The sequence below is a fragment of the Pimephales promelas genome, chromosome 24 (genome assembly GCF_988280905.1).
Source record: "Pimephales promelas chromosome 24, fPimPro1.hap1.1, whole genome shotgun sequence".
In the NCBI taxonomy this organism is placed as follows: domain Eukaryota; kingdom Metazoa; phylum Chordata; class Actinopteri; order Cypriniformes; family Leuciscidae; genus Pimephales; species Pimephales promelas.
This window is the reverse complement of record NC_142792.1, coordinates 27,575,093-27,599,301: the sequence shown is the minus strand read 5'-3', so window position 1 is coordinate 27,599,301 and position 24,209 is coordinate 27,575,093. Positions and strand designations below refer to the sequence as shown.

Below are 24,209 nucleotides of genomic sequence, written 5' to 3'. Positions count from 1 at the left end.
GAAGTATAACGTGACTTTATGAATTTAAAGTAGCCTAATAGGTGAAATAGTTGTTTGTGAAATTACTATTACGCTAGTAATATGTAAATTACTGCCATCCTAGTCCACTGCAGTATATGCATAAAGGCCAATGACAACGTGCTTTTGGTTACACGCGCAACCGAACTCTGGTGAGAAAGCGAACGTTACGAAGCGCAACCCTGCATATGCATAAAGCTCTTAAGCACCCTTAAGCTTATTTGAATTATAATAAACGCAGTCTTTAGTGTGTATTAGCAAACAGAGCATGGTATTGAAAAAGCTGATATAATTAAATAACCAACATAACTGTGGAATATCAGTAACGCCGAGCATTGAGGCGAGCTATCCGGCCCCTCTGCAGTCCGCAGATCAGCCGTAATAATCAGAACACGCCACGTCATCGTAGACGCCAATTTCAACTCAGCCGTGTAGGAAGCAACGGAGAAATACTTACCTGAATGAAGTTTAAATCTTGTAGAGGAGACACATTAACAGTGGCTGCTGGAAGCACATACCAAAAATACCAAAAACGACTTGAAAGCCTTGGAAGTGAAGTTTGAACTTGAACCAGTGAGAGATTGTCTCGTGATTTGCATAGTTGTTATTTCACTTCGGTGGATCGGTGATCTGCGGGATAAATGGCACCAGTCTAAGGAGCAGAATTTCTCATGAAGGCCTTGGCTGATCAATACTCTCCGAAGACCGCTGTGCCTATGGAGAGATCGATACTGAACGCGAGAACCTCGACGTGCAGCAGGAGGTAGAGCGGGACATAGTCGGATGTCGATAAATGTAAACAATATGCGTATCCTGGACATGTTGGCTGGCGACTGAACGAGAGCATAAGTGAAGCGTCAGCATCTGCGAACTCAGACAAGTGTAAGTAAGGGTCTTTTATACTTCACGTATTAGAACGCGATTGGGTAGATGAGAAGGTAATAATGACGTGACAATTGAGTCTTCCTGGCAGAACTTGCGCTACGCTTTCATTTATGATACTGCATACTTATGAATAATAAGTGTATAAATAAATAATCATCCAGAATTATAGCCACGTTAATAACGTTTGTAAGAAACCAAACCATTTGTAAATCCGTAAAGATTTTAATGAGATAAGAGTGTTTCTTACATCAGATACCACAGAGCCCGCCAGAAAGCCTGTCTGTGACAAGATGGCCGCCGGTGATGACGATAAATACTCCGCCATGACACATCTAGCCTTTATATACATATCTATGCTCTTCACTATATTGCGGCTCGTAAAGATAGCCACGAACATCGGATTCGAGCAGCAGAACTTCAAAATCCTCTTCTTCCATACCATGTTTAGTTTCTTCCGTCATTGTCATAACTTACTATCTCCACAGCGCTTGTTAGCTTAGCTTTCAAACAAGATGGCGGATATTGATTCAGTTTCTGCAAGTGAAATCCCACCCACTGATCTGTAATAGGCCTGTAGGGTGAGTGGGTCCCACACCCTGGAATAATAATGAGCTTATGTTTGTAGTTCTACAGATTTTAATGAAATAAGATTTCCTGCTTATCGTGACTCAAAATGACGATTTTTACGTCACGATAAGCAGGAAGTAAAACACTTAAATCCTTATTTCTCCCATCTCAGGGGAAAATAAGGGAATAAACCATGACCATTCACAAATATGGCTGGGTTTCTAAAGATACAAAGCTTAATGCAAATGGGTGAAGTGACCTATTAAGATTAGCACTAGGCCTATGTGACTTTTCGACGACCACTGCTCTGGGCTACATGTAACAACACGAATGGCAGTAGATCAAGCCTTCTAGGCTAGATAGGATAGCGTAATGTCACAACATCCACATACATACATTGACAGCCCCATACATAACTTACATAGGTACCATACATATTTTGCCGTACATTGTAAACTTTTTTACAACTTTCAAATTCCAAGCAATTTCTAGACTCAAGCAGAAACCAGCTAAGTCCACTTTAGTCCTAGCCTGCCACTATTTCAACAGTAAATTTTCAGTTAACAGCCAAGGTAGCGTGCCTAGTGAGAGCTAATCACGTAACGTTAGCTGCTAGCAGCTTCGTCTTTCTAACTAGTATAGCTAGTCGACAAAAAAACGATGTCAATAGCTTAAATCAAGTTAAATATGATCCAAGTGACATGGCATCATTGTCTAGTTTGTCATACTGTGAGTGTGTTAATGACAAAAAAATAGGCTACTTACTTGGTGATTCCACGAGATAGTGGGAGATGTCTAAATAGTCCATATTTGGCCACTGCATGGGGTCATTAATCCAGTTTTCGACTGTTTTAAAGGGACACCTCTGTAACCCCGTATCCAGTAGCTTCTTTAAATACCGCTCACGGTCCTTGGCCGGCAAAGAGAGTGTGTATGTTTGTGCCGTTTTTGCTATCAAGAAACTTTGCAGATCTAGAGTGAGTTCTGTTCTCAGGGGAATCTGTTTGGCGTTACCCTTCGATGACGCAAAAGCAGCGTTGGTCTATTAGTGAGATAATTAGATATAGTCATATAGCTGTGGTGAGCAAACTGATAAGAGAATGTGCAAACTGGTCGAACGCAACCCTTTCACAGACATCAGTGGAAAGTTTGTTGTTCGGTCGGATATATAAATGGCAAAGAAAGTAAAACGAAGCACGTATTTACTAACTTTAACTGAAGAGAGAGAGAGCGAGAGTGCGCACTTCTGCTGTATGCTCTTGGTTGCTGATCGTTCACTCAGCACACGTGTCATTTGGATTAAAACTAAATCATATCTGTAAGTAAAACATGAACACGGAGCATGTGCCCTGAAAGTGCCACTCACAGGGTCTCATTCATGAAACACGAGCATAACAAATTTTTGTGTAAATCGTGTGTAAAGTGGTTCTGGCGTAAATTTTCGGATTCATTAAAATGTTCGTATTTTCCAAACGTTAGTTGGTACGAAAGAAATCTACACCTGCTCCCAGCCACGCGTAAATGGTGCGCTTAACATCCGAACTTTTTGCTCATTACTAAAGGCTGCATTTTAATTCACCTTAATCAGGTACATATTCACACAGCATTTTGAAAAAATATTATGTTTAGTAATTACATACGTTTTTTCTTTTTACTTGTATTATGGGAGCCAGCATCTGTGATGGTGGAGCTCCTCCAGTTTGAATAAGATTTTTCCCAAGTGAACTAATTCGTTTTTTGCTGTCAAGCTTAATGTCGAACCATTTTCTTTTCACTTCTGGGACTGTTCGATTAACAGATGAAACTCAATTAACTGCAACTGTAATATGCTGCCAAGCTTCCTTTTTTATATGACCTGATACGCCACTATGTATGCTTTAAAATAAAATGTGCCGTTTTGAATGAACTTCTGATAATATAACTTAAATTTCTGCATCTGAGAAATGTTTCTTTTTCATTTGCATTCATGTCATAATATGATGCCCATATATAGTTGCCAGTTGGATTTAATGGGCGGGATTTATGGTAATTGAGAATGAACGTGCACGTGCGTCCCATTTACGACTCATTGGAATTCATTAACACACACACACATTTCACTATCACATTTGACGTTTACGAAGTATTTGTGAATCAGGAGAAGAGTTTTCAGGAAGGTCTCTTTACGCGCAAATCACTCACATATTTACTCGTATATTTACGAATGTTTCATGAATGAGACCCACAGTGTGTGAATTGAATTGAATTCTCTTTCATGTCTTGTGCTTTAACAGACAAATTCACGTAAAATTATGTAAAACTTGCATCTTGGTGAGTATCCTGGTAAACATAGTTGGTTATATTTTTAATATGCGTCATCAAAGTAAACGCACGTACAGTACAACAGGCTCTATTGGATGTGCATTCGGTCAGCAGCAGCCTAATAAAAGCCTAATGTTTCTGACTGTTAATCAAACTACAAACACAGTCATCACTCCCTGCTATTGACTGAATTACTTTAGTAACGTTATAAAAGATTCATCTATATTGAATTTATACAGTGATGAATATGCATTCATTTACATTTATTCATTTAGCAGACGCTTTTATCCAAAGCGACTAACAAATTGAGAACAATAGAAGCAGTTAAAGGGTAATTACACCGGTGGAGACATGAATATGTATTGAAAGTGGGTCATATATGTAGTAGAATAGTTTTTATTTTTTTTTATTTTGGGTCCTTCTTGGCCAATAAAAGGCAGAAAATGTCTTTTTAGTGCTTGTGGATTGCAACAATCCCCATAGTGCATTGCAATGCTCAGCTCCGCTGGCCACTCCCACTACTCCGCCCATCACTGTAGACTAGAGTTGAGCTCCACTCTACGCTATTGCCTGGAAATAATTTCGTACAATGAAACCAGATAATGTGCGCTAATATAATATGACGACGTAAGAGCATCAAGGCGGAGCCCGCGCCATCAGCCAATGGGTTGGCATGATTCTATATGGGCTTCAGACAATCGGCACACTTACTCTGACGCGTAATTTTACACGTGAAATGCTGCCAAACCTTGGAGCGTTTTGTCTTCGGCATCTTCATTAGTCCCTCCGCTATCAGACGTTCCAGGAGTCTCCCGCATATTGATAACGGCTCCCTGATGCCCGCAAATTAGAGAGAGCGCGAGAGACTTTGCATGTGTGCGCCTCATGACACAGAGACTCAGGCAGCGAAATTTTCGTTCTTATTCTGTCTGGTTACTACCGTTTATGTCAGAATAGGGAATAGGTTCCCTATTGGCAACACGTTTCGTTACCCAACCCTATCCATAATGCATCTGTCTGCGTATTCAGTACCTTCGTCCATATTTTCAAAAAGTTTCTATCACTGAAATCAAACGCACTGGCGCTGATCTGTGATTGGTCTGTTAGCGCATTAGGCCCAACCCCCTATGGGTGGGTTTGAAAGGGTGGGATCTAGTGCTTGTAGTCTTTACAGAAATCCCCACCTCTTACACTTCCTCCTACAATGACTTAAAATGACGATTTTTGCGTCATTGTAGGAGGAAGTGAAAAGGGTAAATAGCGTATTTCTCTCGTCTCGAGAAACTGTTGCACGACCATTCAATAGTATGACTGGATTACTAACAATGAATCAGTGAATGAAATCTTAATGCAAATGGGTGGAGTGTCCCTACCAGTAATTCTTAAAGTGTGGTCCGCGAAAAGATGACCTAATCTAGGCAAGTGTTTACGAAATTGTCACTTTTTTCGCACGTACACACACCGTTGTGATCAGTCTTGGCTGGTCCCTGAAGTGTACGATCACAGGGTGTGATTAGAACGGTCAGTGCATCACGTGATCAACTGCTAAATTGAAATCTTCCGCGCGTTGATTGGCGCTGAGCCAGAGACGGGCGCACTCAGTGCTGTCATATACACAGGCGTAATTTCCTATTTCCTATGGGGTCGGCAAGTAAGGTTGGCTTTGGGCCAACAAATATTTTGGACACTAGATGGCGGGCCAGAACATAGTCAATGGATAGTTTAAGAAATTAATTGATGAAAAATGCAGCTAGAATTGCCTGTGACAGACTGTTACAGTGTCTTTTGTAACTGGTAGTGAGCTGTTACTCCATGTTAAATCCTGTAGTTGGACAGTCATTTACAAAAAGACACATTTGTGTGGGGTTGTCCGAGTTTTACACTGGATAGGCCTACATTAATAAAGCAGTAGGGATGAGTCACGATTTTTGACTTGTTGATTTAATTATAGAATATCGAATAGGTCGTGCAATTAGGCTATTGTCTAAAAAAATCCCAACGTTTTCGGTGCTGATTCGGTGGTGACGCCGTGTTCATGTAACCAGAGGGTGACGCTGCCTATAACGCAAAAGCTGCCACAAGGAACTGGCAAAAGTAATGCTTATGAATGATTCAAATATAGCAAGGAGACATTTTAATTGTTTATTAGTGTCTGTCGGCTGCAATAGTGCCCGCAGTAGTTAACGCGCCTGTAGAGAGAAATTGCATATTATAGGCTACTGTAAAAACACATAACTAAAGTTGATTTTAGTTGATCATTATGAAAATTATTAGATAATATAGTGACCAAAATGATCACATACACAGAATCATGTTCAAAAAGCCTAATACACAGTGAAATCAATTCACCAAGTTAATAACATTAAAGATTTGTTTTAAAGGAGTGTCTTTTATCTTACCTACTAAACTTAAAAAAAGGTTAACAAAAAGGTTTTATAAAAAGATAAACCTCATATTTCAGCATTTAAATCATCTCTATAAAAAGAATGAGTCAATAAAGATACATTCCTGACATTTATAATGCACAGTATAGCTTTTCTTTTATTATTAATAGTAAAATTCGTACCGATTTTCCCATGGCTGTCATTGCAATAGAACCATGCACTCATTACACTCCGCTCTCCACAATGACAAAGATGTTTTAGTAGCTAATGTATTTTCACCACAGAAAAACGCTTGCTGTAGCTCTGCTAAAAGATTTATTTACGGAGAAGAGAAAAAAACACCCAAGTGTTTGGGTGCACATGTACTCCCATACTGAAAAGTTTATGAGCACGCTTCCAGTGAGCGCATAATGAGCGCGCTTCCTGTGCGCCTATGTAATGAACCACAGGGCACAGAGGAATCCATTTGCAGCTTTATTAAACAAGGTCGTACAGGCAGGGTCAAGACGAGGCAGACAGAGCAATGCAGACAAGGCAACAGGATAATCCAGGGAACAGGCAGAGATCAGGGCAGGCAGCAATAATCGTAAACAGAAACAGTCCGAGTTCAGGCCAGGCAGATATCAATCGTAGAATAGGTAAACAGTCCAAAGTCCAAAACCAGAATCAGGGAATAAACGCTCAGAAATGATCACCGGGGCAAATCAAGACTTTGCAGAGAAGTGGTGTGTGAAGGTGTCTTTTATGTGTGTGTGGAAATGCGGTGCAGGTGTGAGGCGCAATCAGTCCCAGGTAGGGCTGAACGATTTGGGAAATTAATCTAATTGCGATTTTTTTTTTTTAACAATATTGCGATTGCGATTTAATATGCGAATTAAAAAAAAAAGTATTATTATTGTATCCTCTTTTTTCCCCAACAAAACATAATGAATTATTTAATATGACCAACACAATATTAGATACATTTACTGTAAAATATTATTTCCCATAGGATGGGCCTATTTGTTAGAATTAAATCGAAACATGTATGACTTGAATAAGACCTCTTTATTTAACTGCTCATTACAGAAACATCTGTGGCTTTGCCACTGTGCATTTATATTAATTTAAACAAAGGCATGCACTTTGTACTGTGCAAAATTTTCCAAAACAATGTGCAACTGCAAAGTCTTAAAAAAAAATTAAAATTAAATGCATCTTACTGCTCCCAACAAGTCAGTAACATTTCACATAACTGAAACATAGAGTTTTTAAATAAAATAAATAAAGTTATACATAAAAAAACAAAGAAATGCACTTTTAAATTAGACAATGAACTATTTGAATATTATAATATAGAATAATCAACCTCACTTATATCAAGAACACAACAATAACACAGAGACTAAAGTTCACTATGAGTATGGCACTGCCAGCCATAATGATCCAACTGTTTTGTTCTTCAGTGGTTCACAGGTTTTTTGCTAAGAAAATCAGAATATTGACTTTTGCTGGCTTCAAGGATGAGCGAGTGCAAGTCACAATATTTCCTCCTGTACTAAAGAGACGCTCTGAGGGAGCGCTTGTGGCAGGTACACAAAGATACTTGCGAGCCATGGTGCACAAATGTGGGTAGTTGGTCTTGTGCACCCTCCACCAAGCCAAGGGATCATCTTCTCCATCAATGGTAGGAGTCATCAGGTAATTGTTTACCTCTGCCTCTGCGACATCAAGTTTTATAGGCAAAGAAGGAGAGGCTGCACTGGTTTTGAAAAAACTGCCAAGAGACCTCTTCGCCTTTTCTCCCAAGGGCTGTGCACTTTGAGGCATCTGAACAGTTTCAGTACGAGACCTCTTCTCCTATTAGATGAAAACAACAGCCATTAGTTTTCCAGTTAGACTTTACAGAAAAATTATATTTTGTGAAATACATAATTAGTATTTACCCGATGAAATGTATGTTGTGCCAAGTCTACCATCTCTGTCTGCAGTCGGGTCTTGATAGCAGGGATGTTGTCAGTACTGATGTACTGTGTTTTGAACCTAGGGTCCAGGAAACAGGCAACATCCAAAAGCTCCTGGATGTTTGGGTCTCCATATTTGTCATTGAGGTATGCAAGGACTTTGGTTTTTATTGATTTAGTCAGGTCAGTGTCCTCAGCATCTTCAGCCAGGACTGATGTGGCAAAAAGGTGGAGAACTGGCTTGAGGTAGGAGATGCTCACATACTCCTCTCCAGAAAGAGCATCAGTAAATTCCAGTAGAGGATGCAGTGCCTTGTGAATTGACTCCATCACGTCCATATCCTGCCAGGTTGGGATGAGGGAGCGTGCATATCGATCTCCAGACAATACCTGAGAAATGGCTTTGGCCTGTTCAAGCACTCTGGCAAACATCATTTCTTTAGATCCCCATCTTGTTGGGCACTCCGTTATGAGGTTGTGCTCAGGGAGTTTGAGCTCCCTCTGTGCCTCCGTCAGTGCTGCCTTCTTCTTCCAACTGGGAAAAGTGCCCCACCAGCTTTCTGCACAGTGCTGTGGCCCTTGACACTCTGTCATCTTTAAGTGCATTTTCTGAAAGAAATAAAAAGCAGTGTATTACACACAATTTGAATTTTGTGATACAAGGCTATCACTATTATGTACACAAATACACTGAAATATATCCTGAAATACACACATCCACAGTGCTGTCCTCTCTCTCACTCTTTCACACACACACACACACACACACACACACACACACACACACATATAAACAGTTTGTGTGTGTCTATTTCGAACATGTAAAAAAAAGAAAAAAAAAAAAAGAAATGCTGCTGGGCATTCCACCACAGACAGACATATATAAACACATTTATATTTTAATATTTTAATTTACACATTAGAAAAGGAGTGGGAAGAATGAATTCATTCAATATCAACGCATCTCTCTGCGTGCACATTCGCTCGCACACACTCGCGCGCGCACACACACACACACACACACACACGACATAATAACTTACCGATGGCAAGATGTAACCTGTGCCCAAAACATTGGAGCCTCGTCCATTCATTAAGCCGCACAGCCAGCACCATATTTGACGCGTTGTCCGTCGTGATGCAGACGTGATTCTCCTCGTGGAGATCCCAGCAGGCAAGCCCTTCTCTCAAGCCGGCTGCAATATTTTCCCGTGTGGTCGTCTGGGAAGTAGGTAGTTTGTAGGCAGCGAGCTCTGAGGTTGAAATCTTCATCAATAAAATGGACTGTAAGACTCTGGTAAGGCTCAGCTGTGCGGCTTGACCACATATCAGTAGTGCTAGCAAAAAACTCAACCGTTTTAAGCTCCGCGGCGACTTTATCTTTGCACTTTTTGTACATCTCCGGTATGGCAGTCTGACTGAAGTATGTACGGGAGGGTATACTGTACCGTTTATCAAGCGTATTTATCAATGACACGAACCCAGACTTGGTCACCGTGCTGATAGGCATCATATCTTTTGCAATGAACTCTGTAATTGCCCGAGTAATTTCCCCGTGCCATTTTGAATTACGTTCATACGGAGTGACACTTTCGAACATTTCGGTCAGTGATCCCTGTCTTGAGGTAGGCTTGTCTGGCGCACTGGTGCTCGGCATTTTGGACATACAACTGTCATACGTTGATTTGTGGTATTTTTTTAAATGCTGGAACAAGTTTGTAGTGTTACCCCGTGAAGTAGCAACATTAGCCCGGCATGCTCTGCAGAACACCTGACGTTGCGCAACATCATCTTTTTTGAAACCAAAATAGTTCCACACCACCGACGTACTGCTCCTCTTCGAGATTAAAGTCTCAGTTTCTGACTGTTCCGTCGAGCTAGAAGCCATTGCTGAACAGGTTAAAGGGCAGCACGAGCACGAAAAGTTGAGGCAGCCGAGTTCTACACGCTTAAGCTCGCGTCACGTGACCACCGTGAAATCGCGCAAGTTGCGATTAGAGAATCGTGTTTTCTCATATCGCGATATTATCGCAAATGCAATTAATCGTTCAGCCCTAGTCCCAGGTAAGAGGCATGATGGGAATTTGAGTTCAAGGCCAATGATCAATATTCCGGGGAAGGCTCCCTCTGGTGGTGGAGAGGAGGCGGAGCGGGAGCCTCCACTGTAACAGCCTATTTGAAACATAGAGGATTTGAAATAACGACGCGTGCAAAAGACGCTATACGTGAATTAATAAGGAGATCCCCTTGACATCGCTTCTGCGCACGGCACCTTCTCAGCAAGCAGGGCTTGCAGTAAAAAATAGAAAAAAATGAATAAAAAATAAAAAAAAATCTATAAAAAAATAGAAAAACTTTTTTTTTTTTTTAACTGCTCGTGCCGCCCCCCATGTGACATGAAGAAATGCCGCCCCGGGCGACTGCCCGGTTCGCCCGTGCCTAGAACCGCTACTGCATATGGATTACATAAGCAGATCACTCGGTTTCTTTTCGGTTTGAATTGTTTAGTTTTAAATTAGACATTTATAAGCTTTCTGTATATTTCTGGTGTCTGTGAGGCAGCTTAAACGCTGAGTTTTGGCTCATTTATGAAGAGCTACAGTTCACGAGCAATGCAATCTCACTGGCACCTCCATGTCCTGATTATATTGTCTGCTATCTGAGCAAGATGGCGCCAGTGTGTGTGGCTGGTCGTCTGTTGCAGAGCGAACTATTTGTGATTTTACTGCTTGTATTATTGTTTATGCAATGTATTGACTCCCTGCTGGTTTATGATCGTCAAACGCTGATTGATCTCCGTCTCGCGTTGGAGAAGTTGCCCAAGTGTGACTGGGATGGTCGGAAAACTTTTCTCCCTCCTCCCTTGCTAAACATACCTGCTCATCTTGTACGAAATCCGGCTTCTCTTGTCCGGAGAGGACGTTCGAGACGCCGTGGGAAGCGCAGCAGCCAGCTGGTGAAGTGGAAAGCTTACCTAGCGGACTACTCTGCCTGTGGATCCCGGCGTCATTTTGGTTCGCCTTCGGTTCACTTTATATCCTGGCGTGTTATGGATCCTGCCGGGACTTGGTTGATACCGATTGTCGGCTCAGATATGGAGTTTTCTTGTCAACGCTCACCTCACCCTAGGAAAGGCGGTGTTAACCATGGAAACCTTCGGTCTTTGAGTTATGTAACTCGTACGACCAGTTCCCCTGCTCCTGTCAGATCTGCCTTGATCAACGCCAGATCATTGGTGAATAAGACCTTTATTTTCAAAGAGTTTTTTTCCCAGCATAATTTGGATTTTTTATTTGTGACTGAAACTTGGTTAAATATTGGTGAGCTGAGCCCTTTTTCTGAACTTCTACCGCTGGACTGTACATATTTTAACTCCCTGAGGTCTACTGATCGAGAAGGAGGACGTGCCGTTATTTTTAAGGAAAAATACAACTGCAGGCAGTTGTCAACGATAGCGTTTTCGAGTTTTGAGTTAACAATGTTTGAATTGGGCAAAGTTCAGCCCGTTCTGTGTGCTCTTATCTATCGACCTCCTAAATATAACAAGCATTTTATTAGGGATTTTACTGATTTACTGTCTGAAATTATGCCAAAATATGATCGGATTTTAATTTTAGGAGATATGAATATTCATGTATGCTGTCCCATGAATCTGTTGGCTAAAGATTTTTTTTAAACTAATCGATTCATTTAACCTTACACAGTTTTTAAGTGGTCCAACACAGATCCATGGCCACACATTAGATCTTGTCTTGTCATTCAGTTTGCCTATTTTAAATATTGAGATACAAAAGCCAGTTTTTTCTGATCATGCACCAATTTTATTTGATGTTTTTCTTTCAAATAACACTGTTAAGTTTTGTACTCCACCTCGTATCCGCAGGATGATTAAACCTTCCACTGCTGCACAATTTTCTGAAGCATTTACTAATGTTATAGAGACTACAGAGCCGTCTGCCTCCCTATGTACAGATCAGCTTATTTAATGCTTTTCATCCACCTGTATAAATATTCTTGATAAAATTGCACCACTAAAGCCCAGGCGCTCCAAACCTAATTCTGAGCCGTGGATTAATGATTTAACTCGAGCGGCTAGGCAAAAGTGTAGGAAAGCTGAACGCCAATGGAAAAAACATAAGTTGCAAGTTTTTTATGATATCCTAAAGGACTGTTGGCGTAATTACCAGAGAACTGTTAAAACTGAAAAGGCTAAATACCTCTCTGATGTTATCAATAAAAATGGCCATAAACCTTATGTTCTTTTTAGAACAATAAATTCAGTTCTTCATACCCCTAAATATTTAATGCAGGAAGAATCTACTGTGACTTGTGAAAAATTTCTCCACTTTTTTGTGAATAAGATTACCACTATTAGAGCTAGCATTTCATATCCAGCCTCTGATCCTTCCATTTTTACTGAGTGTGCTGCAGTCTTCAGTGAGTTTGAGCCTGTTTCCATCGTGGCCCTTAATGATATTGTAAACCATTTAAAACCGTCAATCTGTTCCACTGATATTATTCCACCACGTATATTTAAAGAGGTATGGGACAGTATTGGATTATATATTCAATTATATATGTGATTATATTATATATGTGCCACATTGTTTTAAAGAGGCTGCGGTGCAGCCCCTTATTAAAAAACAAAATCTGGACACTTTAGTTCTTTCAAATTATCGTCCGATTTCTAAACTTCCTTTTATGTCCAAGATTTTAGAGAAGGTAGTTCTGGTGCAGTTACAAGCCTATTTAGATCTGCATGGTATTCTTGAGGTGTTCCAGTCTGGTTTCAAAACTTTTCATAGCACAGAGACTGCACTTATAAAAGTTTTTAACGACCTTTTGATTTCAACAGATTCTGGTGATCCTACAATTCTGATGCCCTTAGATCTTACAGCAAGTCAAGTCAAGTCACATTTATTTATATAGCGCTTTTCACAATACAGATTGTATCAAAGCAGCTTCACAGTGATAACATGAAAGTAGTACAACACAGATCAATAATATTGCTAAACACTAAATAACCACTAAATAACCCCAACTGAGCAAGCCAAAAGCAAGGCGACAGTGGCAAGGAACCAAAACTCCATCAGATTGGATGGAGAAAAAACCTTGGGAGAACCCAGGCTCAGTTGGGGGCCAGTTCTCCTCTGGCTTACATTCATATTGTTTATATATAATTATTAAATATAAATATTGTTTATTTATAAAACGGCGCCATAACATATCGCAGGCGTTTCAGTCGTCTCTTCACAGGCGTTGATCCTCTCATCACAGAAGTTGGGGCATCCGAACTCCCCGTGAGAGGCTGGAGACAAAACTGGACCTGACGAACGCTATTTTTCTCGGGACAAGCGTCCCGAGATAACAGCAGAAAGGCAGATGGGAAATAATTAGCATAGCTGATGTTCATAATGATTTCCATTATACAGGAGTCGGTGTTAGAAACCACTATCTCACAAACTCTCCGTAACGTGAACTCTCCGCAACCCAACCATACGCGCCGACCCGTTTGACTAAGGCTGTCGAGCCCCACTGTCGCGGAAATGCGTTTCAGTGGCAAACGGTTCCGGTATGGCATAACAGAGGATTAAAAGGTAAACATTATGTGAATGCTTGACTAAAGAGATGCGTCTTTAATCTAGTTTTAAACTGTGTCAGCGAGTCAGAGGCTCGGACCGCATCGGGAAGGCTATTCCAGAGTTTTGGAGCTAAATGCGAGAACGCCCTCCCTCCTTTAGTGGACTTCGATATCCTAGGAATGACCAGAAGCCTTGAATTTAGTGATCTTAAGGAACGCGGTGGATTGTAGGGCGAAAGAAGGTCCGTTCTAAAGGCTGCTGCTGGGGCCGAGTGGGAGGGAAGGGACCTGACCAAGGGAGCGAGCGGCCACTTCCGTCGCCCTTTGAGAGCGAGGTCGGTGGCAGCTCGCAACCCGCTTGGCCAGTCTCCCCCTCGTGCATATCCCTGAGCAGCTATCAGGTGCTCATCGTATGCAGGGCGGAGGCTGCCTATCCGCCGCTCTATAGGATCGTGCCGCCATAGACAACGAGAACCCATAGGCTTTGGACGGGTGCGGGGGCGCACCGCGGAAGGACGCGCCCTGCGGACACAGTTGCATCACAACAGAGCGCTCCCCCGGGGGAACCCCAACGCATCCACGGCAAGCGCACCGTCGAGGGGAGGAAAGGCGGAGGAAACTGCTGAAAACGCTCTCGGGAGGTCAAAAGAGCCCTCCAAGTGCGTGTCAGTTCCGCATGCAGCTTGGGAAAAAAGGGAATTGGGGTCGACCGTGGCCGTGAGGCGGCAGCCTTGCCCAAAAAACAATTATCCATCGCGAGAAATCGGGACAGGGCGGAGTTCCACCCAGCCCGACACTCGCGGCGGCCCGAGATAACATGGCCATCATCTCGGGATCAGATACAGCCACGCTGTCGCTCCCGAGGGAGGCAACGCAGCCGCATCCTCACTTCCCGAGGTGTCAAGCCCGCCTTGTGATGCTGCGATCGACATCGCATCATCCTCTGGAGCGCTGAACGAAACAGACGGTACCTGCGAAGAGGCAGACGCCTGAAGCGATACAGCGCTCGCTGGCTCTAACACTGGAGCGGTGGGTGTGGCCCGAGGAGCTAGCGTCGGGGGTTGTGCCACACAAACACCGTCATATCACCCTGTCTGCGAGTCGAAGAGCTTCTAGAAGAAGAAGCAGAACGAGTAGCGGATACGGGGACTCTCACTTTTCAGATCATTGAGTCTAGATCACAGTGTAGAGATGGTCATGTCCCCACAGAAGAAACATGAGACATCCACGAACGCTGCTACTGCATGCTGAAGCCCAGGCACACAGAGCAGCGATCGTGACCATCAGAAAATTACATGAATCGATCGCACCCAGAAGAACACGGGCGAACCGTCTTTAAAAAGACGTGCCTCGTGCAGCTCTTTCAATAGAGAGGAGGAAATTCACTCTTTCAGCGCCGAGGCGACCAGGGAGAAGCGCAAAGTCTGGCAGACCACTGCTCAGATCGCAGGCAATGCAGAGTCTCGCTGGGTACCGCCGTCACACCAACACTGAAGAGGACGCTCGTCACGAAGAGTCTTGAATCAGAGAGAAAGGCTTGAGGAGTGAAGAAGTCTCTTGGCTCCGAAGCGAAAACATACTGCGGTTGCGTTCACTTCCTCCTTTTATACCCACGGGGTGAGGCGGAGTTACGCTATGCAAATTCCACAGCCCCAAGGCATTTTCATGCCATTGGCTTGTTATTAAATACTCGAAGAGGATTGGCTTTCTATGCGAAACCCCCATTCTCTGTCACTTCTGACGTAACTCGAAGTGACTACGAAAGGGAACGTGTGTTTTAGAACTGCAATTTGAGTGTAAAGCAGGAATTGTGCTTGTAGTTCAGCAGAATTGGTTCAGGGGGTTGGTGAATGAGTTACATGTTGTGGTCATTGTGTCTCAAGTACCAGAAAATGTGTGTAAACAATCGAGAAAAACTGTAAAAAGTTACAAATGTAGTGAAAATACAGGTGTCGGTCTCAGCAAATACCAAAAATTAAAGTATTGATATTGGTCTCCTTCTTGAAAAAGTGGTATTTGTGCGTCCCTACTTGAAACATTACTGACTGCATTTAATTGAAGACATTTGGACATATTTCTGTGTGTATTTGTCCATTTAAGCACACACCTGAAGCTCAGATTAGCCTATACTTGTCCGTGTTTTGCTCCGTTTTGGATTGCGTTCACAGAAAGCCGCCTGGGGAACAGTATCTCGCTCACTGGTCAATACACTTTTAACTTTACACTTCTTTTTAGTATCGAGAACACACAGAAGGAGACTGTGTATCACCTCACACAATTTGACTGATTTGAAAGTTACGTAGGAAGGGCGACAGCTTACTGCTTCAAAGGAAATGGTGTTTTCATAATCATTCGAAGTAAAATTAAATTTTTTATTAAATTAATTGTGGAACCCTAGTTATGAACACACTGGTGGTTTGGGCAACTTGCGTTCTTTGCATATAGGGAGGACCGGCTCTGGATATGTCATTGACATGGTTAAAGTTAACCCTCAGGTGCTCTTCGTTTCGGAGTCACACTTGTTATCTTCCCAGTCAAAAGTGACCGGACACCTAAAAATGAAACTTTCTCCATCCCAGTAAAACCAATGCAATTTATTTTTGTTCTATAATATTTATTCTTTTTAATTTAGTATTTTGAGACAGTTTGATTGAATTCATTAATATTTATGCAATATTTATGGTTTATTTTTGCCATGGAAAAGTATATATATTTTGCTAAATATATATAATTTTTAAAAAAAAATTATGAATGCAGTATTTTAGTATACTATAGAGTCTTGGCCTTCAGAAAAAAAATATTTTTTGAAGAAAATTAGCACCATCTAGTTACAGTATAGAGAAAAAACGTAGAATCATGGTGTAATCACTAGCCTTCGTTTCGGAGTCACACTTGTTATCTTCCCGGTCAAAAGTGACCGGACACCTAAAAATGAAACTTTCTCCATCCCAGTAAAACCAATGCAATTTATTTTTGTTCAGTTATATTTTTTCTTTTTAATTTTGTATTTTGAGCCAATTTGATGTTACTTATTAATATTTATGCAATATTTATGGTCCATTTTTGCCATTGAAAATAATAAAAACTTTTTTATATATATACATTTTTTATTTTAGTTTTTTAAGCAGTATTTTAGGTTAAAATAGAGACTAGGCCTTCCAAAAAATTTTTTTGAAGGCAGATTAGCGCCATCTGGTAAGAGTATGGAGAGAAAGCGTAGAACCATGTTGTAACCACTAGATGAAATGTACAGTTCTCTATGGAGAGGCATGTGAATTCCCCAGCTGTTCGTGGACACGTTTACTTATTTTTTTTTGTTATAGGTGTGTGTGTGTGTGTGTGTTAATTTCAGTATTGAAGTTAGTGTCACCCCTTCACTGCTGTGAGCTTTTCCTGCATTATGACTGAATTATTGAATAGATTTCACATATTCTCACAACATTGCTCTATTACAGACACAGTGGTTCATATAGGTGTGTGTTTATTTGTGCGTGTGTGCGTCTGTTTGTGAGTGTGGGTGAGTGTCAATATCACAATCTTGATGTTTTAGAGTGTCACCCCTTCATTGTTGAGCACTTTTTTCTGCATCATGGCCAATTTGTAGATTGGGAAATTGACAAAAACAACAATCTACAACTTCAAACTACAATTTGCATTCATTTCCTATGGTCGGTCATGTTTGACAGAAGAGCAGAAGTGTATCTCATTTTTTTACGACCACTTAAAGTGCTCGAATCATGACCTCAATTTTTTTGTGTGTTCACATACATGTTGCCATAAAAGTCACGAAGTTTCGTAATTTTCTGATGAAGCAGTGATTTTTTTTTTAGAAATTCAAAACAGATTTTTTAATCACAATTTATTGGTGTTTTTGTGTATAAAAGTGTGTGTGTGGGGGGGGGGGGTGGGTATGTCTGTTCTCAAAGATTTTGTGTTTTTGTCAATTTCCCATTCATTTCCTATGGTCGGTCATTTTTGACTGAAGAGCACAAGTGTGACTATTTTTTTTACGACCACTTAGCATGCTCGGATCATGACCTCAATTTTTTTGTGTGTTCACATACCCAATGGAATAAAAGTCACCAAGTTTCGGAAAATTCCGATGAAGCTGTGATTTTTAACATTTCAAAACATAAATTTTTTCGGTCAGAAATGACCGAAGAGCACCTGAGGGTTAAAATCCTCCTGGTTAGTGGTTGTTTAATCATCCTCTGGTGAGATCTTGAGAGATGTAATGTCTTATTTTATATTCAGTTGATTTCATCTTAGCCTGTGTGTCTGTAAGTCAATTGTAGATTGTACAGTGGACACATATGAACACTGAGCAGTGTTCATTTTACTCTGGGGATTTTGCTATGTGTGTTTCAGATTATAAACCAAGGGTTCTCAACTCTGGCCCTCAAGATCCACTTTCCTGCAGAGTTTAACCCTGATCAGACTCTCCTGCCTGAAACTTTTTAGTAATCCAGATGACCATGATTAGCTTGTTCAGGTGTATTTGATAAGGGTTTGAGCTAAACTCGGCCAGAAAGTGGATCTCAAGGGCCTGAGCTGAGAACCCCTGTAATAAACCCTACATGAAAAACACATTAATATTGCTGTTTGTTTTGTTCTCCACACAGGTTACATGGCTGTAATCTGACCATTAAATCTTGTGGGAGTTTATCATCAGTTCTTCAATCCTCAAACGTCCTGAGAGAGCTGGACCTGAGTAACAATGACCTGCAGGATTCAGGAGTGAAGCTGCTTTCTGATGGACTGAAGAGCCCAAACTGTCAGCTACAGATACTGAGGTCTGAACTCAAATACTTGCAATTGATTTTATTTTGCATTAATTATGTAAAAATCACTTTGCCAAGATTTATTCTGTATGCAATTACATTGTGCTTTTCTTGTTCAGATGTGCCATGTGTAATTTCACTGCTCAGTCTTGTGAGAGTTTATCTTCAATTCTTCAATCCTCAAACGTCCTGAGAGAGCTGGACCTGAGTAACAATGACCTGCAGGATTCTGGAGTGAAGCTGCTTTCTGATGGACTGAATAGTCCAAACTGTCGGCTACAGATACTGAGGTAAATGGGTTTCCATTAAACAATTAATACAAAAATATATATTTTTACAATTTTGTCAACAAATCTGATACAATGCCAGAAGAAGAGACAAAAACAGCATTTGCTTTGTTGTAATTTCCAATTTTGTTGTAATTATGGACATGACATTTGCAGTCAGAAAATAATGCATTCAATACCAATATTCATCACCACACCAATTAACATCCTCACTGGGGCTTGACCTTGCTACCTGCCCTCTGGTGCAAAAATCTTACTTTAACATCGATCTTCTCCAGGATGAGTCCACGCATCAAAATCCCCAGTAATGTACACTGCTCAGTGTTTATATAATCCACATTCAGAGTGTTAAAAAAGAAACACTGAAGCAGTGTAGAAGTTGATAAGCTAATTAAGGTGAGAGAAATTAAAAATGTCACTTCAGGGTTTCATCCCTATACCTAAACTCACTACTTAGGTGCCCTGTATCTTTATTGTTCCCTGCTGCTAAATCCAGGGTCACACTATTTTGGCCACGATTTGACTGTCAGAGACACATTTTTGAATCCTTGAAATGATTTCTCTGCTCCTAGGTCAACATCTGAAATGTTTGATCACTAATATTACAAGTAAATATAAGAAGAAATTCTGGCAGTGTGACTTTACACTGAAAACCATCAAACCAAAAACCATCAGGAGCGCAGAACCCCCCACCCAAATTTCTTTTTTTGAGAAAAGCCACGATCATAATTAATGCTATGTTAATTAATGTTTTTGTTACTTTTAAGAATCTACAGAAAATAACAGCTGAAAATACAAACTACGCAGGTCATTGTGTGAAAGAGACTGATGTGAATGCCAAACTAATGTCATGTGGACTGTTGCTGTATGTTTTTGTAGATTGTCTGGCTGTATGGTGACAGAGGAAGGCTGTGGTTATGTGTCTTCAGCTCTGAGTTCAAACCCCTCACACCTGAGAGAGCTGAATCTGAGCTACAACCACCCAGGAGATTCAGGAGTCAAGCTGTTCTCTGATAAACTCAAGGATCCAAACTACAGACTGGAAAAACTCAAGTATGTAGAGCAGGAAGAGCTTCCATTAAACAACTTCAAAAACACCATTACAATATTCACTTATTACAAAGTAGTTACACTTTATTATAGATTACATGACTACATTTAATAAAGTTCTTATTGAGAATGTACAGGGGTTTAGCTCTAGTTATACTACGTGGCTGTTGGATGCTTCATTCTGATTGGCTGATGAACATTACAAGGTGTGCAATTATTTTCAGTAAGCGCACAGGTAAAGTAGTTCAACCAGAAAGACTCAGGAGACGAGAGAACGACCGGGTGGTGTTGGGGAGGATGGAGATGAACACCGGCGTCAGTTTTTGCAAACGTAGTAATGGGTGTTAACCGGGCTTAAGTACTCCAAATGTCTGAGTGGTGATTGGCTAGATCTGAGGTCAATGAATAACGTGATTAATGAATTACGTGATATTAGAGTTTTCCCGGTAGAACTTGCACTAGAGCTCCCATTTCTACCAGAAAGACTTGGGAGGCAAGAGAACTGTGACAAAAACTCAATAACTTTTGTGTTTCCCTTTAAATGCAATTGAACTGCTGCTCCCCGCCTCTGTTCAGAAGAGGGTCAATCCTTTACATGAGGGTCAGATAAACCGGCAATAACAAAACACAGGAATGATTTTACTAATGGTTTAGAGTTACATTGATTCATCTCTTGGACTTGCATGTACCGTCGTGTTTATCTTTTACAAACGTAACGCGTCACTATCGCATAAATGAAAATGGGCAAAAAGCAGGATTAGCTGAGGTGACTCTAACAGACAGCAGACAAAAGCTTGTCCGGCTGCACAGACCGATCGGTGGCTGACTTGAGACAGCGCTGACGCCACACGATTATGACAAAAGCCATCAAAGTACGCGAGCGATTCGAGAGCCACCGGAGGACTACTTATGAAGTATTGAATGAAAATGTCTCTGAAGAGTCTGTGTAATTGACTAATTACAGAAAGTGTAATCTGTGGAAGCAGAAAGTGTCCGACTCGCTTCTCAGTTTTCAGCTCCTCCCGCCTGCAAGCAAATCTCACCGATGGGTTTCATCCAGCCGATGTCGAACACACCTAAACACTAGTAGTGACGGCAGCGGTTCCCTGTCACTGTTGTGTCCACACCCTTAATTATGGAGAACTTTAAGGCTTAATATCATTTAAGTGGATGAGAAGCGACTGAAGCTAGAGAAATGCTCTGGAGAAGATGATGGGTCTCATGTTTTCTCCTTTGAAAGTGGAATGCAGCAGAGCCGCACCGAGACCGCCACCAGCTCGTAAATTAGCCCTCAGTTTCACCCTCAGATTTGCTGTATCCTCCGCGGATTCCTCGTTTCCTCCTTCGCTTTCTCCGCGAGGTGTTGAGCGGCCACCGGCGGATACCGTGCTGGGACTAGATGCGTACAGCAGGTTAGAGACACAGCAAACAACCAGAGAAGAAGACACCAGAGCAACAGACGGCGAGACAAACACACAGGAGCCATCTTGCAGAGAGACAGAGTGATGTGAAACTCAGGAAAACACTAGGCTTGTTTGAAATGCGCCTCGCCTTGCCTGCAATGTAGTCGAGAGTAGGCGGCTGCAGTAAGAGGAGGAGTGAAAAAAGCGCATTCAAGCCGGACAAATCTCGGTTCTCACAGTGGATCAGACACCTGTGAGATCAAAGACTGATATCGCGGGATTCACGCTCGTGCACGTGTTGCTAATAAACTGGATGTACTTTAAGTTCTGTTGCTTTTATATGAAAATAAATATAATGAACAAGACACCCAAAGTACTTGTTATTGAATTACATTCCAAATATGTGTTTATCAATATTTTTTTCTTTAATACAGATATGTGTTTTTATATATTGTTTTAATAAAAATATCATGTTTATAAAAATATCACATTTGAAATCACATAATAACCCATATGGCACTGTCAGAGAGTGTAGCTATTCACCCATAACAAATATGTATACACATAAAACATGATATCAGAGTTTTAAAATCAAACATGTTAAAAGAGAAAAATACATCACGGTTGTTTAAACCAATGAACATTAAGCTGTGTCGTCAGCAAGTCGTTTCCCATCATGCTTTTGATCAGCGCAGTCGGTGGAGAGCAACTGCGCGCGACTGCAGAATTCGACAGGTGCGCCTTGCGCTCGCGAGAGTTTTTTGACATATGTCGGCATGACATCAGACGCAGGCAGTGCGCTCTCGGACACATTTCTAACCAGCATGCATCAGAATTTGCTCATCTCAAACAAGCCTAATGATGATGTTCAGACTCTTCTCGCACTGCATTCTGGGAGTGACGGAGACTTCCTCACAGAAATATAAACGCAGCAGAGACCACTATTACCCCAAATATTAATAACATATTTCCCCAATTTAATACAACACAAAAACTTTCATTCTTGGTGAAGAAGACGAATGATCCATTAATGCAGCATCTCCTGAGGGACGACCAGAAACAAACATCTAATAAACACACACTCACTCACAGCCCAAAACACACACACACACACACACACACACACACACACACACACATACACGTCTATATTACTAACAGGGGACTATCGCTCTATACTGGCCAAGAGGGGACTAGTGTTTCTGGTCATTTTGAAGAAAAAAAAATGACATACAAAATTCTCTTTTGAGGTCTTTTTTCATAATATAACTTTAAATATGCATTTTTTTATTTTTTAAAAAACATGCCAAGTGGGGACCTGAAACTCTGGCCGATTTTTACCTTACCAACAGGGGACTCATATAGCCTGCACTGGATCTATGTGTGTGTGTGAACACTGAAGTGAACTGGCAGTGAAATCTGTCTTCATTTTGTAACTTATACATATATACACTTATACACGTACATATATATATATATATATATATATATATATATATATATATATATATATATATATGTGTGTGTGTGTGTGTGTGGGGGGGGTCATTATAATGCTTAAACAAGCATCAGAGATCACAATATCAATGTGTATAGATACATATACAATGTAAATTTAAAAAAAAAAGAATGACCAAAAAAAATAAATAAAAAATTGCTTGAGGAAAAATCATTTAAATCTACAACGGGTAAAAATACAGACGGTCACATAATATTATGAGAAGATGACTCTTATCATTCATAATATTATTTTCATAATATTGTTTTTCTTATTTAACTCTCTCTAACTCTTGTATTTAACAATTTACTTGCCATTGTTATACGTGCCACGTCTATATTACTAACCTATACATTTCTATATTACTAACACAGCAGTATCGGTCCACACTGGCCAAGAGGGAACTTTGTGAACGATATCTATCCAACCAAGTGGGGACTTTGTGTGTGTGTGTGAACAATGAAGTGAACTGACAGTGACATGGATAAATATATACAATATAATATTAAAAAGAGAATGACCAAACCATCAGTTATCAACAATATATATATATATATATATATATATATATATATATATATATATATATATATATATATTGAAAGACCATTGAATCTGTTTTTACATTTAACAGGTAAAAAATACAGACGGAATGGCGGTAACTGTTCAAAAGCAAACAAATAATACTGAATATCATAACAGTTTCGATGAAAGCACTATAATACATATGAAGCTTTATGTTGTGGACATTACAGGAAAGTTATTGCTTTAAGAAATTAATTCTCTGTTGTGGCTTTATACTTACACTATAACCGTTCCACATATCCCATTTAAGCTTATTGTCAAGAACACCAAGATATTAATAATGCGACTGATAGTATTGGCTCCCTATTAACTATAATTTCTACTCTAAAAAAAATCAATAGACATGTCCTTTTTGTTTTGTTTCCTTTGTTTCTAGGATGTTGATGTACAAAGTTAGTCAGTGCTCAATCTAAATGCAACCAAACATATGTCATTATTAACCAGCCATCAGGGGACCTTTCTTGGAGATCAAATTCAAAACTTTTAAGCTGACTTTCTGCATCTGGTCATTTTGAAGGAACAAAAATAACATAACACAATTTTCTTTTAAGGTCTTTTTTCATAATATAACTTCAAATATGCAACAACAACAAAAATGAAACATGCCAAGATGGGACATGCAACTCTGAACGATGTCTACCTATCTAACAGAGGACTTAAACGATGTCTACCTATCTAACAGAGGACCTGTGTGTGAACAGTGAAGTGAACTGGCAGTGCAAACTGGCATACAATAAAAAAACAATGACCAACCCCATCAGTTATCAAATAAATAAATAAATAAATAAATAAATAGCTTGAGGAAAGATAATTTAAATCTACGAGTAAAAATACAGACGGCCACGACAGTTCAAAAGCAGTGGCGAGAAGACACCTCTGATCATTCATAATATTATTTTTATAATATTATTTTTCTTATTTACCGC

At 40.5% G+C, this 24,209-nt stretch overlaps 2 protein-coding genes across 2 annotated transcripts in view; both read left to right on the top strand.

Moving 5' to 3' along the window:
- pacsin2 (protein kinase C and casein kinase substrate in neurons 2) overlaps positions 1-24,209 on the top strand; it is a 401,742-nt gene that overhangs the window by 314,970 nt on the left and 62,563 nt on the right. The gene's annotated exons all lie outside the window — the stretch shown is intronic.
- LOC148969321 (ribonuclease inhibitor) overlaps positions 1-24,209 on the top strand; it is a 51,929-nt gene that overhangs the window by 1,437 nt on the left and 26,283 nt on the right. The window contains exons 3-5 of the mRNA XM_089126988.1: positions 18,302-18,472; positions 18,580-18,750; positions 19,627-19,800. Of these exons, the coding sequence (XP_088983114.1) occupies positions 18,302-18,472; positions 18,580-18,750; positions 19,627-19,800 (516 nt within the window). The remainder of the gene's footprint in view (positions 1-18,301; positions 18,473-18,579; positions 18,751-19,626; positions 19,801-24,209) is intronic.